The sequence below is a fragment of the Neodiprion lecontei genome, chromosome 4 (genome assembly GCF_021901455.1).
Source record: "Neodiprion lecontei isolate iyNeoLeco1 chromosome 4, iyNeoLeco1.1, whole genome shotgun sequence".
Classification (NCBI taxonomy): Eukaryota; Metazoa; Arthropoda; class Insecta; order Hymenoptera; family Diprionidae; genus Neodiprion; species Neodiprion lecontei.
In genome coordinates, this window is record NC_060263.1 from 8,719,908 (window position 1) to 8,739,478 (window position 19,571).

Sequence of the window (19,571 nt, forward strand, 5' to 3'; positions counted from 1 at the left end):
GAATACCAGTCCAATAAAAGACCTACCCTTACTAATTTTGGCGGCGTAGAAGTGTCACGACTTGCACAGAACAGTCAGTGATGTTTTTTTAACCCTAACCCCCCGTCGGTTTCCAAAACATACACTAAGAGCTACGCCGCTGCGTAAATTGCGCCTCAATTTTGATGGCTTGTTGATTAAGAACCTCCAACTTCAAGCTTCCGCCGCATCCGATTGGCCAAGAGATGAGGTGCATGGTAGGCATGGTGTGATAGCTTTTGTTGCAAGCGTTAAAAAAAAACACAATTTCCATGGCTAATAAAACTTACTTTATTTTACTTGAAAAAGCTAACTTTGTGGATTTACCGAGATCGGTTTAAAAATATAGAGAAAGATTTGAAGAAACGTACAAACAGAACTGGTTGGGGATGGATTTGCTTCTCGAAAGAAAAACTCCGCGTGTTGCGTATTGTAAGTTACTAACAATATCAACTTGAACATATTCATAATTATAAATAAAATTGAGCATTTACACGGTTTTTAGACAGATATTTGAAGTACCTTTGTATAAAAATAAAAGACTTTAAAGTAACGATTATAACGAGTATTCGTTGTTCTGGGAGGTCTTAAAGTGGTGTAGTGATGGTTCACCTGAACACACAAAAGTTCGGAGTAAATTGATAGATTATGAGAAAATATTGTAAGGTGGTACCTTTAAGAATTTGAAAAAATGCTTTGCTCTAAAATTTTTAAGGCTACCTGCACAGAACTTAACACTGATAACCTTCTCAAAAGTTTTTCTATATCGAACTACATTCCAACTGATCAAGAGCTAGGGATATCTCACCATTTATATGACTTCTCCTCTTCATCCTTCGCATCACGATGTAACCAACAAGTATGATAATCAAGAACAACCCTATCCCTGATCCGGTGATTATTAGCGTTGCGTTTTTTTTAGCGAAGTCCAGTAATATGTGTCCCGTCACCATGTTGCACGGGGTATCTGAATATATAAAAGACGTTAGGTTTTGTTTGTTTGATTCAATTATAAACAGGAGTTACTTGTTACCAAAAAAATTATGCGGAAAAATCAGTTCCGCAAATTATGAAATGTAATCGCAATGTGATCAGCAGTGAATCCAGCGGTGAGGAGTTCTGAGAATTCACTCACCAATAGGGATAAAATGATGGATCGCATCAGCAGAAAACTGCGTAAAGTTGACGATTGTTGTGTTGAGTTGGTCAAGACATTCTGAGCTGCATACGGGCCAGTTCCATTTTATTGTAAAGTTTTTAGTCACGTAATCGTTCCAGCCAAACTCAGGAAATTCATTGTCAGTATTGCTGCACAATCAAAGTAAGAAAAACACTCTTACACTTATTGGATAGATGAATAATAAAATGCGATAATGTGTAATGTAAATCTAAGTATAGCGTACGGGTCAGCAGGCAGAAGATTACAAAACGGAACCGGATACCGCGATTTTTTTTAACGTACAACTCAGTATCTGCCGGGATACTTTGAACATCGCACTTGCCAGCTACCGCAACTCATGATAATACAACTGGTTTCCGTCCATTGTTACGTCAGATTGTTGAATGTCACACGGGTAGCAGAGTTTGGATGCAGAGTTTTCCATGATCTTGCAATACAGCCTAATCTTTTCCATGATGTGCGCCATATTGTCTTGATAAACAGATGTCATGGATTTATTTGCAGAACGAGAATAGATCGTAGTCAGTGTTCATTTGTTTTGAAAGCTCTTTGCCATCAGAATGTAAGCCTGAACTAAACAAGCTCGGGTAAATAGCCGAAATTCCAAAAGTATATCTTGCCAGGGAGTTGTGAGCCACGTGCCTTTTCCCAGTGAAACCGTCAAATATAAATTATGAGAATTTGGAACATAATCATCAATCGTAAATGTGCAATTCTTCAATTCTGTTTGATTTATGCAAAAGATGAAGTAGTCTAAAGTAGTCTGACAGTACAATGTTTCTCACTGGCAGAAAATTGACGTGGTTACGTCTTTCTGGTAGCATGGTTTCAGATTCAAGTCGCACGTATTTGATTTTGTTTCCATATATGCAGGAGATGATTTCTTTTTGGCCTCATTGTGAAAGTCATATAAGCATTACCTACAATTTCTCGTTTAGAATTATGTTGTGACAACTTCTGGAGAAACCCGATGGATCGTTCCAAAGTTCGTTAGAATATTGTTAATTTTTCATTTTACAGCAATTGAAAAGAAATTTGAACCTCGAATTGAAGTTTACTGATGATCATTTCGAGTAGAATTTTTTAAGATTCAATGATCATTATATTGCATCACCCCGACCGAATAGATCATAATGATAGCAGCGCGACCATGTGCGGTTTTATCGCACTGCTTACTCTGTAAATGTACTCTGAAAAGACAACACAATTTCTTCGTTGTCTCCTGCGTATGTTCCGCTCTGCAATCGTGATTTTGTTTCCTTATGCGACTGAAACCTCAAGGAAAAAGTAAACCATCTGCGTAAAGTAATGGGAAAATCAAGGAGCTGATCACCGACGGTGCATCAACAACGAAGGAAAAAGACAAGTAGGTCATCCAGTGAAGGAATCTGGAGGATAAGGATGGTGGTTAAAATCCCGAAAGACCAAAAAGTCGACTACGTTCAATTTATTTAAGGGGGTTCCCTAGTCGATTAAATCGTGTTCCACATTCACGTACACGCCCTGATGTCACTTCACATGCGTAACAACATTTATTAGCTGCCACTAATGACGTTAGAAAAAAGCAACGTGCTTCTGACGTTTTGCAACCTTTTGGTATTTTATCTATTTTGTCTCACTGGATTTCATCCTTTCGAGCCTTTGGTCAGTCCTTATTGATAAATTCGGATTCGTAAATTCTCAAAAAAGGTACGAGTCTGAAATTTGAAAAGTCGATTTAATGACTGTTCGGTAATTTTTGTAATTCAATATTTTGCCCGTCGTATTCTTGCTGATACTCGAAAAAAAAAAATTCGGTAGCTATTTATTTATACATTTTTGTCGTTTACAAAACGACTTTTCGTATTTCCGGTCTCTACGTTTTCAACTGTTGGTAATTTGACTTTCGGGAATTCGTCTTGTCGACTTTTTGGCCTTTCGCATGTTTGTACTTCACCCGACGTAAGTAAAGTATCTGAAGAAACAATATGGGAGAAAATGTCGTCATCGCAACCGACGCTACTGTAGACATCCGTGATATACGTCTTTCTGTGACCGATACGATCAGCTTATTGACAGAAGCCATTTGGTTATTTGAAGATTTCGATCGCTGCCAGCCACATACGACAAATTTCAAGCAACCAAAAGCAAGAAAAAATTTCAAAGAATATTTACAATTTTTTCATATAAATCTGCATGTAGAAGTGAAGGGAAGTCACAACGATCGAGTAGATCAAGGACTCGTTACCCGAAAAATAAAAGAGCAGAAATACAATGAATAGAATCGAAAAGCTGCAGTTCTAAAGCAAACTCGAAGCAGGATTGGAATCCAAAAAATAGACGATAGGAGGAAGTTACTCGGCCCTCTCTTACTAGTCCAAGCAGAATGAAGCAGGTAACCCCGGACTAGAATAAGGGTGGGGGGTATCTCCGGAAAGTCACAAAAGTGACACATACATGACACCAAGTTGATGCTTCATAAAGTCGATGACGCCACCGAAGGTGTCTCGTGTCTCGAATTACGAGAGCATGGCCGTCCGCGGCGTTCACCGAGGCAGACGGGAGTCCCATTTTACTAACCTACCGTTGTGGAATTTGCTCATCCGTGATACTTTGCAAAGGTATCAAACTGACTAAGTGGACGTGAGATAATTGAGGTAAAAAATTGTAGACTCGTCGAGTTGGGACAAATGTGCAGCAGCCAGGTAAGCCACGACGTGAGTCCCCACATTTGCACGCCGAATTTTTTTGTGGTACGAAAAACCCCGTCGAACTTTTGGAAAGTCTCGGCCATAAAACATCTAATCGCCAAATGTGGAACTGAATACTTTGCAGCGGAGCCAACGGTCACTACCGCGAATGGTTTTTAGCCAATCGTCCAATGCAGGATCTATAATAGCGTTTCCCCTTACCAGAGTGGGGTTTAGTTTTGCGTTAAACAACATGAAATTTAATTCGACTAACGCTCCATCCCCACCCAAGGAGCATAGGTTTGAAATCAAAAAGAGAAGGCAACGTCTTGAAGCATCGACATGAATTTGTATTTCCACGATGAATAAAATCTCGACCCTTGATTTCAGGATCCTGCAAGAACAATTTGATTCTAGCTCCTTTCGCAGATATACTTTCGGCTCTGCTACCGAAAAATGCCACGAGCGATAACAAAGTACTTTCTGGAATTTGAATATCAAGTGATACACACCAAGCATGCGATGGTGAAGCGTGCCCTAACTAATCAGACTTCAATTCGGCTCATTTTTCATCCTCAAGAGTCCACCTGATCCTCAACCGATCAGGTCTAAATCCAGAACGCCGTACCGAGAGATGTCTGATGTCAACCACGGAAGGGCATATCGTGACGTTCGAAATACTCAAATCCTTTCATTTATCCGAGTTATTTCAATCCATAATAATTTGTCATTACCAAAAAAACTAAAGTGGGTATAATTGATTAGCTTTGAAAATCCTTTATTGAACTTTAATTTTCTCTATCTACCAGTTTTTGAAACAGGAGTCAATCAATCCTTGAAGACATAGAACGAACAAGGCACTTGTGAGTATAGTACTCACCTGATCACCTCAGTAGAAGTGGCTGAACGGGGCTCATTAAGGATGCATAACAACGGCTGATCACAGGAATCTCCTTTCCAACCGTAAGAACAGTTGCAACCCTCAACAACACACACACCGTGGATGCACTTCGGATCGCAAATAGGGATGCATGTTCCGATGTCCGACCTGTCATTGACAAAATCATCATCGCATGCACACTCGTTCGGTGCAACGCAAGTTCCGTTGACGCAGTTGTTGCAGACAGGATCACAAGTGAAGTCGTCGTCTTTGGATGGCTTAAAGCCTTCGTCACAGGCACAGATATCGGGACCAGCGCACGTTCCGTTTAGGCATGGTCTTTCGCAGACCGGATCACACTTCTTCGTGTCAGACATCCGGTAGCCGAAGTTACACCCGCACACGTCAGGCTGAGCACAGTATCCGTTCTCACAAGGTGCGGTACACACTGGTTCGCAAGTGTAATTATCTGCGTCCAATCGGTAACCATTATGGCAGGTGCAAACCTCTGGGGCTGTGCAAACTCCAAACTTGCAAGGCTCACTGCATCTAGGTTCGCAGGTGAAAGTATCGTTCGGAAATACTTCGAATCCATCGTCGCAGGCGCAGATATCGGGCTCGATGCATTTCCCGTTCTTGCAAGATTGCCTGCACACTGGAAGGCATTCGTTATCTTCACTTCTCTCGTAGCCAGTATCGCATCCGCATACGTTTGGCTCAAGACACCAACCGTGGTCACAAGACGATAGGCATACAGGTTCACACGTGGAAATATTTGAACCTAATTTATAGCCTTCATTGCACGTGCATATCTCAGGCGCAGTGCAAGTTCCAAACACGCAAGGCTCACTGCACTCGGGATCACAGATAAACGTGTCGTTTTCCGAGAGCTCGAAACCGCTGTTGCAGGCGCAGATATTTGGACTTATGCAGTACCCATTGACACAATCCTTACTACACACTGGCAAACATTCATTTTCTTCGTTTCTTTCGTAACCAGGATGACATCCACATATATTTGGTGCTTGACACCATCCATGTTCACAAGCGGAAGAGCATACTGGGTCACACGTGTGTCCGTCCGCGTTTAGTTCATAGCCATCATTACAGGTGCACGTTTCAGGTGAAGTACATTTCCCAAAAGCGCAGGTCTTACTGCACTTTGGTTCACAGAGGAAGGAATCATTCTGGGACCGCTGATAGCCATTGTTGCAAGCACAGACATCTGGGCGCACGCATCGTCCGTTGATGCAATTGTTTTTGCATACTGGTACACACTCGTTGTCATTGGTCCTATCGTAGCCGAGATGGCACGCGCAGATGTTTGGCTTCTCACACCATCCATTTTCGCATCCAGAGGAACACTTTGGCTCGCACGTATATCCGTCTGTCTTCAATGCATAGCCGGAATCACAATTGCAGATATTCGGACGAACGCACTTTCCATGCACGCAAGGCTTTTCGCAAATCGGAATACATGTCTTGTCCAGCAGCTCGTAGCCACGATCGCATTTGCAGGTGTCCGGACTTGCACAATAACCATTGGTACATTTTGTATTACATATCGGCGTACAGAAACCGTCGTTATTCGTATAACCCGTACAGCAAACTTCCTCCGTTCTGTACGCGGTGTAAGTCTAAAACAAAACACATAAATCTGTGGTCAAAGTAAAATTTGCTGAATATTACGGGTGATTCTGTCACAAATTTCCCACAATGGTCATCCCAAGCTAATGAATTTCTACAACATTTTAAAGAATGGTATTCTTTGGAAAACGTGAAAGACGGTGAAAAAAATGTCGAAATATACCCGCTTGTAATCGTGGTAGTTCGCGTCAATTCCATGTTTTTCACGATTCACTGGAGTGTTGACGACTGTAACGTGATTCACTTGTCCCTGTCATGTCAGCTTTATTTTGTAATAATAACCGCGTTCCGTGCTCAATATAAAGAAATATCTGAATTTTCGTGCAAAATGAGCATATGTTGAAATAAATTTATATATGTTATAAATATGTGAATGGGTATGTTTGAAAACCGGAAACCTAATGCAAGTTAATTATTATATATTTGCTGCCTACATTTTCTATAAATTTTAAGTGTACGTGGCATAAATATCTTACGTCAATGTAGGGCAATATATAGGAGAGGGGTGAGCAAAATGGATGTCCATGAAATCGTTTCATATTTTTTCAAACTGGCAAACTCATTTTTTACAGATATTTGAGGTAAGGATAACAACGCTTGGTAATCATGAAGTTATACTCTTCAGGCCAACATTTTCAGATCTGGTAATTCAAATCAGTAATTAGCGCTTCGATTCCTTGTCGAAGGGAGGATAATTTTGTTCGTCTCACCCTCAGATTTTATGACAGATAATTTGGTGTCTAAAGGTTTAGCAAGTTAATGAACAAATTTGTAACGCCTTTAAAGCAACTTAAGAGAAGTACGCATAATGTTGAAGGGGCCCATTTTTCCCGCCATTTCTCTACAAGCCTCTTATACATAGCTTATATCATGTTCAAAGCATTCCAAAGTAGACACAAAAATAAAGTGTATTCCTGATTAAGAGGTGCCAAATGCCCCGTCACGGGTACTTCAAATTACTTGTTCGGAAATGCTTCATATCTCAATAATCCCCTCCACCCTCTCCCGGGGGTCAAAAATGACATTTTATGCATTTGATTTTCTATCGCAATACTCGATTGAAAAATTATCGACATACATTACCAAAAGACCTTATATGTGAATTGATATGAGCGCGAGAGGCTGTTCCCAAGGTAACGAAAAAAATTAATCACAGTTACAAATCGTTATATTTCGAAATCTAATGGATGTAACAAAACTGTTTCCTTCGTCATTTCATTTCTTTAGGTGAATATTACCCCTAAGAATCATTTCAGATTAACTATTTTCGATCATGTCTCGAGAGAAAAATTGTCCAAATAGCTGTAGAATATCGAGATTTGCCTTTTCAATATCACTGTGTCTAACATTCAGTTTCGTCACCCTGTATATGAGAGCATTGAGTTGATGAAATGTCGTATTTCAGGGCTAAATAATATAGTACCGGTGATAATTATGATAATAATTTATAGAATTGAAAGATTGTTGTACGAAAGTCGTTCGTGACTGCATCTCATTACGGGATATGTTACTCCTGGTAATTAGCAGTCACTATTTCGAAAAAATATGTAAAAGAAATAGTTTCGTGCTGCTGTCAATAACATTGTCAATATTCCTTGCAACTAAATATTTACAGTCGAGATGATATCCAGTCCTCGTCACTGCAGGATTCTATCAATCTTTCCAGCCCATGTTCTACCTACGAGAAATGCTTGCAGAAGATCATTCGCTTTTATTGTGTTATCTAAGGGTAGAATCTGGAATCATCAGATGTTCAATGAAATCAAGGCATATCGATCAAAAACGTACAACTGTTAGATGCATCCATCACGAAGAGAATAATGCTGGTATTGACGCAATCAGAGGATACTGTTGCAGCTATACAAATGATTGGTGGACAATTGGGGTTTCCAACGAAATTTTTTTTTTCCATTTTCAGGGGTGCATAATGCAGTGCAAGCCAAAATAATGAGGACGTATTTTTTGTTTTTCGTTAAAAATGATAATTTTTCATGTTATAGGTGATTGAATTTCACTGATTTTAATATATATAGATATATCTTAGCATGGGTGACGTCACAATTTTATAGTTTTCAATCTGTTATATTAATGGCAATTTTGATTCAACGAAAAAATAAAAAATGCGTCCAAAATATTTTTTTCCAATTTACAAGAGTATGAAATAAAAAAATTTCATTGGAAACCCCAATTAGACATTGCTCTCCTTGTTTGTCTCATTGCTAATGAAGACAGTGTCGAGGACAAGATAACATCTCCACTGTAAATGTTTAGTTGCAAGGAATATTTTCAGAGTTATGAACAACCGCATAAAATAATTTCTTCAACATATTTTTTTTAGAATAGTCACTGCTAATTGTCGTTAGTAACATATTCCGTAATGATATTACTTTCATACAAGAATCCTTCGCCCCCATTTATTATTATAACAATAATCATCGCCAGTATTTTATTTTATTCGGAAAATCTGACTTTGACTTATTGAGTCACACAAAAAACAGAAAGAAAATGTTACGAATTATTATATTTAGTCAGGTAGTTTGTTACTGTCCCAAACTGTAACATACGTTTTTCGCTTTAACTGACATCTATATTCTTCGTGCAAGTTGAAGATCGGGAGAAGAACGCAATATTTGAATTTACATAGATTAACTATTTCAGTCACCACTACTATTTTCTCATTCATAGGAGTGAAAAAAATTGTTTTATTACAGTAAGTTATAGTAGGTTTGGGGACAAAGTAAATTCTGCTAAAAAAAAAACAGAGAAGATCACATTTCTGGAAAGGTTTGGTTCCGGTTACAGTTAGCCATTTGGTATGTTTTAAAAACGTTTATTACCCGTGACACGGATCTGCTCTTATACCTCAGTTGGTTCGGAAGAAAAATTCAATTTAATTACGCTGTAAAATATCTTTAACCAGGGATTCAACATTTTTTAGAATTAACGGTAGGAAAATAATAGTGTACTTCAAGCTCTAAGTCCAGCCAACAGATTTTGAGTAGGATTTCGCACAAGCCTAATGAAAATTGTGTTTCTCTCGAATCGGTTTTTCATGCGCCATAATATGGCATATCAGTATAACGAATATGCAATTCTCATGAGATTTCCGTGAAATACGTTGTGTATACATTTACAGGTTCACTCACTCGTGTCTCAACTTATACATGATCAGTTCCGAAAATTTGAAGAAATTTTTGAAATTCCGATGTGACCACTGTCAAAATTCTCACGAATTACCCGCGAATCAACTAGTCCCAATTAACGTACCAAAAGCTGCTCTTACTTACCTCAACTTTCAATTTTGTTACAAGCCTCGGGCAGTATTCGACATCGTAGTCATAATCGGAGATATCACAATATGACCAGTCAGACTCTGTGTAATAACGATGTCTAGTTGCGGAGTAACTGAAAATACATCAAGTTGATCAAATGATTGACGCTAACGATAACAAATAACACATAGTTTATTCAAACTTAAGATATGCTTACAAGAAAAATCAAAAGGTGCGGAAAGACAAAAGAGGATCTTGTATCCGGTACAAAGGCACGATAAATACTGATGACGAAATCAACGTACAAAGTGCCGGCTCGCTTCTGAGTCGAAGCCAAGAGTCGCGCTGTGCCGCAAATGACAGATTTTTGGAAAGTCCAAGCGCGGTCGATCCCTTGATCGTCGGCTAGTTGGGCAAGATCCGGAAAATCCGGAGAGTCGAAAAGCTTACGTTGGAGGTAAAAAAAAATCGGACACAAAAGTGGATAAAATCGAATGAAGACATTTTAAAAATTCTCTTCGCCGGCTTGCTGATGGCGAATGATTCCCACGCGAACACTACATGATTCAAGTACGTCAACTACCGATTGATATTATAACGAGTAAATTCTTTAAACTTCTACAACAGCTTATTTACGAGCGTGATAATGGAGCTTACGGCACTTCCTCATGACATATGGCCCCTCTTTGTCCGAGTAGAAGCGAAGATTCAACTCGAGAAATAACGATGGAATATAATATTAGAGTGAAGCAGAAAATTTTTCGAGTCATCATTTTTGCTCACTTCACTTCACTAAGCAGTTTCCAGTGCCGCTGACGAATGGAAATGTGAACGAAGACTGCTGACGAGTCCTCATTTAATGGGGTTTTATCTTCCGCTGGACCGGGATGCGGTATCAACAATGACAAATGTATAACTATAATTGGTGTACGATTAAACCAATATATATATTGGTGTATACTCATCTATAATTGGTGTGTGTGGGAAATGCCAGTAACCGAATCAGGACACGAGGATCATTAGGCACATTTCGAATCGATGAAGATTCAAGTCAATTATCTCAATTGTCTGTCCCGTTTTGAAGTTACGTGATATTCAACTTCAAGGTTTTAAACTTCAAAAAATTTTCAAGCTTCCTCAGGATATGCAGTTTGTATTCGCTTTCGTTGTACCTTACGTCACAGAGAGTAACGTCATATCGAAAATAAATTCGCAACCAAAGATATGCATGGATTTGCTGCTAATTGTAAAGTGGATCTAGGGTCGATGCATTTTTATCGTAAAAATATGAACAATTAATGGAGATGTTGAGCGTTGAAGACAACCGCGCGTCTACAATTCAAGCGTGCTGTGCAATTCACACGTGTTTTTCTCGAAGCAAGCTTCATGTAAGAATTCAAATGAGGAAGTGACTAAAGTCTTGAAAAAAATTTCAGTCGACAGAATTAAGGTCATGTAGAACTAATGTCTTTACCGACCGAGAAAACTCACCCCCTTTTTCTTCCTGTATTGAGTGAACATAAGGAATGGAAAGGTGTCAAGTTTCGATGGTGCATGGCTCTTTTGTCGTCGAATACAGGAATGTTACTCGTATCTCGAAAATCGTCTAAAAACTACACATTTGGTCAGTAAAAGTAGCTCCCAAATTTACAACAGTTTACATTCGTATCCATTTAACCAAAATTATGTTTATATGCTAACAAAATGGATGCTGTGGCATCGCTGTAATTAGATATGTACATAAATGCTTGATGCCTTATTCAACTGGACTAGTAAATTACATCAATCTTGCAATGTATACGAATATGAAATGTGAGAGAATGGACGACTTGATTTTTTATTCTTCATTTCTTGACCCGTAACTTGGTATAGAATTGTGTAATTTTCAAGACGTTCTAATACTCTTTTTTTTCGCCTATTTTCTGATATTGTTTGAATTTTAATTGCGGTTTCAATTGACCGTCTATATCTGGAAGAAACCGCGATTCTTCACGAGACTTGTACTCGTAATCAAGATTATGTGTCCGTTGTAATAGACCGTACGATTCTAAAATATAAATAACGTGGCCGATACGCTCGATGCTGCAAAAGTGTCTGAAATCAGTTAATTGAGTAAAAATGTTATATTTTCAAACTCTTATTCGTACTGGTTTAGAAAACGAAAGATATCCGTAACACAACATTCCAGTAAATAAAGCAAAGGAATGCATGGAGATTTATAATTATATTATTCCGCAGTAGTGATGTTTATATTGTTTATTGGTTCATTTGTTCAATTTGTGAAAATTCGAAATAGTTGTTTATTAGACAGATCGATAATTAGTTGACTTGATGGTTAGTTAGACTTAGAGATTCTTTTTAGTTAATGTTGGTTTGAGGACTTGGCGTGTACTGACTTTTCCGTAATGATCGAAAAAGGAATTTGAAAGATTTTTGGAAACGCGGAGGGTATTCGAGTCCGGTTGGTCAATTTTTCGTATTGGCCGATTATTATGATTGGTGGGAATTTAGAATAGGTTAAAAAATTTTACCCAAAATGTCGGTTGTAGGAGTTGTAATTTTGTATGTATTAATTAAGAGAGGTATGGGAGCATGCAGGTATATTTTAAAATTAAACAATACGCGACCTTTTCCAACCTTCGCATACCTACGGTCCAGACAGGCCAGTATCCACATTTGGAAGCCAGTTGACTTTGTAACTGGATAAAACCCGTGGATAATAAAGTATAAAAACACCCGCGCTGGAAGTCACGTACGACTCTTTGACTATTTAGTCATTACTTGACATTGTTTTATTGTTTAGATTCGTAATCTTTATAAACAGCTTGACATGGCTTAAAATCTACCTTCCATGAAAATCTGAACCATAAAAGAATGTGTACATTAAAAATTGTATCAATGAAATTGTATTATTACTCTGTGATAATTTTCTCTCGCAGTGAACAGTGCCACAAATATTTTCATAATATTTATTACGATTGATTTTGGTTCAGCAGAAGCTAGCAAAAAGCTTATATATAAGAAAAAAAATACCGTTGCGCTTCGTCAGAATACTTGGCGGAATCTATATTACTACCATCATCTGCTCATAAATCATTTTTAAGTTGCCAATTGGTGACTAAAGCCGCTTACTCATACCGATAAACATTTGAATGTTAGAAGAGATAGAGATTATGTTATCTATAAATTCACGAGCCTTTTAATTGCGGAAAATACTTGCAGTCGAGCGTTTTCCGGGATGATGCGTTCGTCGTTATGCCTCAAATTTAATCTCTCAGTTGAGACAATGATATTGTCAATCCGACCCCGTTTCCGACATATGCGGACATGATTCGATGTAAAATTTTCCGCTCTGGTCAATGGTCAAGTCATTTTTCACCTATCGATAGTAGTTTTTGAGGAAAACGTAAAACCGTCTAATTTTACGGTTTTCTCGAAACGTCGGCTGTATAATATGCGGCTCAAAAATGACTCCAGATTTGAGTTCCTGAGGGTCGAAAACTTCTATGTACGGAAATGCAGCCATAGGCCGAATATTTTTTAATTCACACCTATTTTCACTGCCAAGAAGGATGCGTTATTCAAGGAATAAATTGGGCACTTTAAGTCCGATGCTCGTCGCAATTAAACGATCTTTCAGAATATCTTGTACGTTTCAACTTGACATATTCTTATCGAAGCATATCACACACAACTGTTTTCTCTGTAAAATATATTATTAATAATCAGTGGAATACATTGTTAGAAAACAAATATATTTCCTACAGATGTCACAACTCAACTATTGACACGCCTTGCGCAGATTTTTTCTAATCAATATTGTTTACCCAGCAATTTCTCCCCTGATAGTTTGAGCTTTGAGACTTTCTCATTGACACATTTCATCGTTACGGACGTTTTCTATGTTACAATTAGTAGGTTTCGGGATTTCAACTCGAATAAAAAAAAAAAATAAAACTTTGTTAGAAATTTATTCATACAATTCTGCGTTCTCAATGTTTCTTTTCTACAAGACAACTTTTCGTATTTCTAATCCTTCTGCGTTTTTATCGGTAGGTAATTTGACGTTCCGGATTTCGTCCCGTCTACTTTTTGGTCTTTCGCATTTTTTTAACGCTTAACCATAGGCAGCCATTACAATTGGTTAGACCGACTAAATCAACTCTACAGCGGAATGCTTTTTGCCCAGGTGAGATCACAGAAGATGGACATAAAGATGAACAATTCTCTAGAATATCGAGACCTTATCCTCTTCGTTAGCGGAAAACCCTATCGAATCGACAGTGCCAGCAGGCTGGCTAACAGATGCTAGCACTCCAAGGAATATAGTGTCAACCGTATTTGCTAGGTCGGTCCCAACGAGTGATCAGTACCTTCGTCAATTTAATCCGTGTGACGAACTCTGTTTCACGGTGATGCACAAGATTACCTTCCAAAAGCGTACCGCCAGAGTGAAGTGAAGCTTTAATCGATAATTCGTAAGCCTTTTGAGGAAAGTGAAGTGATTGTGTGTCCAATATCGTTGATAATCCATTACGAACTCGTAATTGGGGCATCCGTAAGATTTCTGATTCCTAACTTCGGATTAAGTACCTACTTGTTTCGAAATAATAACCCGGTCGTGGTTAATCAACTCAGGAACTTACAGTACCTCATCTTTTTACAACATCCCCTTGTGTTAATGTGGTCGTTCGACGTTAAGAGAAATTTTTAGTTCCGGTTACCGCTCAGTCCTTAACTATTTTCATTTTTCATCACAATCGAAAAATATAGTTCTAGGTACAAAATGAAAATTAGTTCTGCAGCTGTTACCAGAAAGTCTAGCATCCGTTACTATTCCTTCTCATTACGATCACTGTTACTATATTTTCTTGTAACTGTTGCGAAAATTTAATGCTTGCACAACAATAAATTGATGTATTAAAGCCTTGTTTAAATAAAAAGTAGAGTAAAGCGAACATACTGATTTTGCGTTGCAATTACCAAAAAAGGATCGACAATGGCGCAAAATGGTTAGGCGTAACTTGTTTTTCGTAATTCTAACAATATTCAAAGAGTTTTTTTTAACGATACCTGTTTTACTGAATTCTTCTAGTTACTGTGATAAATGACATTTTTCTCAGTGTACTCTGTACTCAAACAAGTCGCTATTTCTTTCACGTTTCACATAAAAATAACTACACAATATCAGCCGGCTTCGTTAGATGATCATTGAGTATATTTTGAAAAATTGTGTAGCTGCTCGTATCATTTCCAATGTTCAATTTCAATTTCCAAAGTTCAAGGATACATCCAATTAATATACCCAAGGAACCTCTCTAGTTTTCGGGCAACTACGACAGAAACAAAGTGTTACACCTTTTCCGTGTTTCAAACCGGTTTCAATGAGGATAATCAACGACCCCCCCCCCCCCGCCCCCATTTCCCTAAGAGATTATTCCAGTATTACGTAATTTATATACAGCAGGTACTAATTGGGGCAATTGGTTAATTTTCCACGATCTTATCTTATCGTTAGCATAAAATATATTTTTAAGTTTATTCTTACTCCCTTCACGACACACTCTGTTGCGCAAGATACAAATTGATTTCTTGATCTCAGGATTGATCGTGATTTCGACGAAGTCCACATATCTCAAACGCAAAAAAGAACTTAACAACCCTGTGAAAATACTACAATACATTTTTATTTAACGCAGAAGTAAAGATATGGCGCGGATTCTGCGAAATCGCAACATTAAATTCGTAGATCTCGTTCCATTTCTTTGTTTCTGCGTCAAGTGAAAGTGTGTTAAAGTTTTTTTGTTCAGAATTGCAGTCGGAATGGGGCTGTATACCCTTTTTTGCGTTCGAGATACGCGCACTTCGATATTTGGATATATATATAAGTCAACGTCGAAATCGACCAGGTTACCCTCTTGATATTCTTCTATCAGGGGCCGCACGATCATGCTCATCTGCTCTGCGTGAATTGTTTGTTTGTTTTCCAACGATACTTACAAATGGGCTTAAGTCACGAATAATCGAACGGTTGATTTAATTAAGCCGTATGTACGGGGCATTCCACGTCGATGGGATTAGAGTCTTACCCTCATTCCCTTGGATTTGGTCCGTGATTTTTTATATTCTTGATCCAACTCAAAAAATCATCAAGCAGCAGGATTGATGCACGGGAATGAAAAGGGACACGCGATCAATTTGAGGCCAGTGGGATAAAACACTCGATCCACATCGATTGTTCATCGCGCAGGCAGGTCTGGAACAGGAAAAACTGTAGATAACCAGTATTTCTCTTCAAGTCGATCCAGGGTTTCTTCAGACACTCTCGAACAAACGGCAGGGATACGAAGGGTGCCTGCATCCGGGTTATGTTCGATAAGCTAGGCGAATTCGACTGGCCTGTTGGGTATTTCAATCACCCCAAAAATTGCTGACCCGTCCAAGAATCCTAATATACCCCCCTCCCCCCTGACCGTCCCCCTCCTCTCTTCCACTCGCCTTTCACGCCAGAACTATTGGGAAATTGAAGAAAAATAATTTAACCAAAACAAAACGGAAACAAAATGTTATCAACAATTTCACGGAAGTAATTTGCTCGCTCCACTTTTAGTAAATTTAAGTAATATTTTCAATTCTACTGTGAAGCATACAATTCGGTAATGGTTATTGAAACAGACAGCAGTTGGTTGATTCGTTGTGAATTGTTGTCCGAGTTTGATTGAAATTAATCAAATAGCTGTTTTCAAAGTACAATATACACATTTATTGAAAAGAACTATCAACCGAACAGAATTTGATAATTCGATTGAAAAGTGGTATCCAATTGAAAAACTAAGTCAGTCTAAGAAAAGATTCATCTTCAATGAGAAATCGCGTGGTTTCTACAATCTTAATTACAGCCTGACGCAGAACGATACGACAGTATTTGTGGTATCCAGAATTCAATTTATTTTTGGATAAGAAATGTTGGTAAGCATGTATGAGGAGGACCATTAAAAAATATGACTGGCGAAACGAGTTCTGGGGGTGTAAGAGAAAACGGCAATGCAGAGACTGTGGTGGAGATAGATATGGCGAAAGAGTGAACGAGATGGAGTAGGAGAGAGGAATCGGGAGCCGGGGCGACATTTAATCTGGGAGAAAGCATCGAGACCTCTTGCCTTTCTACTCTATCACCGTTGTCCCAAGCCCAGTGGTCTAGAAAACTAGAAGCACACATGCGCGCGTCTCTGATCTCCCTCTCAGTTACCTCTTCCCTACGTATCCGCCATACATTCAACAATCCACCCACCCTTTTATTCCTGACGTAAACGGAATCACCCCCGCGAATTCGTATCGTGCGAAAAAAAAAGATCCATTTCGACACGTTCCCAAGACGTTGTCAGTTCTATTCATATGTTTGTTCACTTATTGCTAGAAATGTCCGAACAATTTTCTCCCTCGAAGAATATGCGATTCCCATCCACTTTTACTGGTGGGTGTACTTGTTAACTTTAAACCCATTGAAAAGATATGTCTGATGACAAAAATTTAAGGTGTAATTTTGAAAGTTCGCACAGGTTCAAATCAAGTTGAATCGAAGGAAACAGTAAACGCTGGAATAAAATATTTCAGCCGTCAACTTTTATCTACGATAAATAAAAAACCTCAAGTTGATCAAATATCCAATAATGCTCATTAGAGTTCCGACGAATGGTTATAAACTTCACTAATTTTTCACTCGCGCTTCAAGGATCCTTGAGCAAATTTATCTATCGGAAAACAGACTATCTCGTCTGATCAAATGATGGGTAAGAATATCCGAGGATTATAGCAGATGAAATTGAAACGTGCTAAGAATAACAGCACCTATTTTCTCGGAATCTACCACGATAATCAGGCTCATAATCTTCTCTTCGACGGGTTGAACGATTGGATACCAAGTCGTAAAATCAATATCTGGTGTGTGGTAAGAAATTTCTGAAGATTCCTATGTTCGATATTTAGTAATATTAGAATCAATATCTGAGCCTGTTTAAAAATGTGAATAATTTTTGTTCGCAGGCTTTTTACGGAGAAAATGTGGGTGTATCGTCCCGACTTCTCAAGCTGGTCCAACAAAAAATATTACAGTTCTCAGGTGAAAATGACGGTGAAATGTTTTTTATCTCGAAACGTGGCTGCGCATTTTTTACTTGCGCTTGTTAATCCCTTGAAGTTACGTGAATTTAGTATCAAAAAAATGTGTGATTGGAATGACTCAAAATTTTAATAAGCGCACCGTAATTGTTTTGTTTAAAAAATATGACACTTTTGTATGAAAACTAATTGAGCTTGTTTCAATACATGTCCTGTTGAGTCAAGAGTTTAACGGTTGAAATAGGTAATAAAATTTATTGTTACAAAAATTTTTTGCATCGAATGAATAATGGAGTCACTTGAGCGCACACAACGTATTCCTCGAATAATGTAATTTATAATTCTGTTCACTCAAAATTTTGCGGGACTTATCCGATATTTAATTAGTGAATCTCGAAAACTTATTATTGTGTATGTTGAAGTATAATCTTAAGAACTGTCAATAGTTTCTGTTTAATTGTAGTCAATATCATTACCGATGTCTCGAAATTTATCTTACGCTATCCGTATCTGAGCTACTGGCCGACTACCCAATTTTATATCTACTTGTGAACCTACTTCGGTAGCGAGAAAGTTCACCGCCTGGTGGCCGTTTATAGTACTAGTATACTGACGTTTTCGATGAATATCTCTACTTGTTTCATAAGGTGCGGTGCTTATTTTACCTCGTGATAAATTAATGCAACTGGTTCAACCAGTTAGGCCAAACAAGCTCGGGTTAGGTCAACGAAGTATGGGATTCGATTGATGTAAATTTTTTGTCGGCTTGAATTCATGTACCTGTTTCATTTGAAGTACATCACTTTTCTGTCAACAAACATGCAACTTGGAGGAATAATACATATACTTCAGATGAAGTGATATTTAGATGACTCAATTTCCGAAACACATAAAAGGTTCACGCGAATCAATACATCACTGGATCGCGAAAAGGAAGGATTTTGTTGAATCAAGGAATCTGCTTGACTAACAATAAATCATTTTAACAAACTCGCTAAGTCAAAATTATTGCATTCCAGTCATCGTATTTGAAACAAATAAGGGATACTGGATTGAAGTAAATAGACTCCAGCGAAATCTATTTTGTCTTTGAAAAACCATTAACATCAAGTCAAAATTATGTGATTTCGCTATTTAAAGTTCAAAACAGCTGATTTTTCTTCCGTCTTGCTTTGGTCATCCTGCAAAATTCAACGGGTGAAAGACTTTGTGAAGTGATTTATGCTCCAATCCTGTACCCTTGAGCATCACAGCTTAGGAGACTACAAAATAGAGTGAAGCAGCTTCTGATTCCACCGTCTAGCTTCTATTCGTTTTGATAGTTACTTGCGTCTTGCGGGTGCTGTGAGCAATGTGAAATGGAAATACTCATAAAAGGTTTTCTAGTCTGTCCTTGTTGTAACAGAGACAAACTAAGCCCCATCAAGCGCAAGAGCAAACAGCCTTTGGCTTCTGCCAAACAAGTGGCTGCTTAGGCCCGACAAAGCCAACTTCCCAGTGCCGTGGCATTTTAACGTAGATTGAAATCCAACGATGTTTGACAAAAAGTTGGAAACAGCTTTTTGCGTTGAATAAGGCGCCATTCCTTTATTCCTTTGTTTTAATGAGAACAATCGTGCGGCAACGTTTCACCTCACTCTGAATCAGATTTCAAGAATGAAGAAAAACGCGGACGGTACGAGGCGCGGGTCAAACGGGACTCAAATAGAGATAAGTTAAACCTAAGTGATAACTGGAACGTTGAAACACCTCCCGTACGATTTCCAAGTTCCGGGATTATGGTGAGA

General features: G+C 38.4%; 1 protein-coding gene across 1 annotated transcript; it reads right to left on the bottom strand.

Annotated features, from left to right (window-relative positions):
• Positions 1 to 298: 298 nt before the first annotated feature.
• On the bottom strand, positions 299 to 10,490 carry LOC107226962 (multiple epidermal growth factor-like domains protein 11). Its single transcript, XM_046737426.1, has 6 exons — positions 10,324 to 10,490; positions 9,682 to 9,799; positions 4,748 to 6,384; positions 1,154 to 1,326; positions 827 to 985; positions 299 to 630 (listed from the first exon to the last, which is right to left on the bottom strand). The coding sequence occupies exons 1-6, from the start codon at positions 10,437 to 10,439 to the stop codon at positions 575 to 577; spliced, it is 2,259 nt and encodes a 752-aa protein (XP_046593382.1). The 5' UTR covers positions 10,440 to 10,490; the 3' UTR covers positions 299 to 574.
• Positions 10,491 to 19,571: the final 9,081 nt, after the last annotated feature.

What these genes read in the sequence shown, in the direction of transcription:
- LOC107226962 (XM_046737426.1), bottom strand. Translation starts at nt 10,439, where the DNA reads ATGATGACTCGAAAAATTTTCTGCTTCACTCTAATATTATATTCCATC. An exon ending in TAACAAAATTGAAAGTTGAG is followed by an intron (nt 6,385 to 9,681) that starts GTAAGTAAGAGC and finishes GTTTTGTTTTAG; the next exon opens with ACTTACACCGCGTACAGAAC. An exon ending in GAGGAGAAGTCATATAAATG is followed by an intron (nt 631 to 826) that starts GTGAGATATCCC and finishes TTGTGTGTTCAG; the next exon opens with GTGAACCATCACTACACCAC.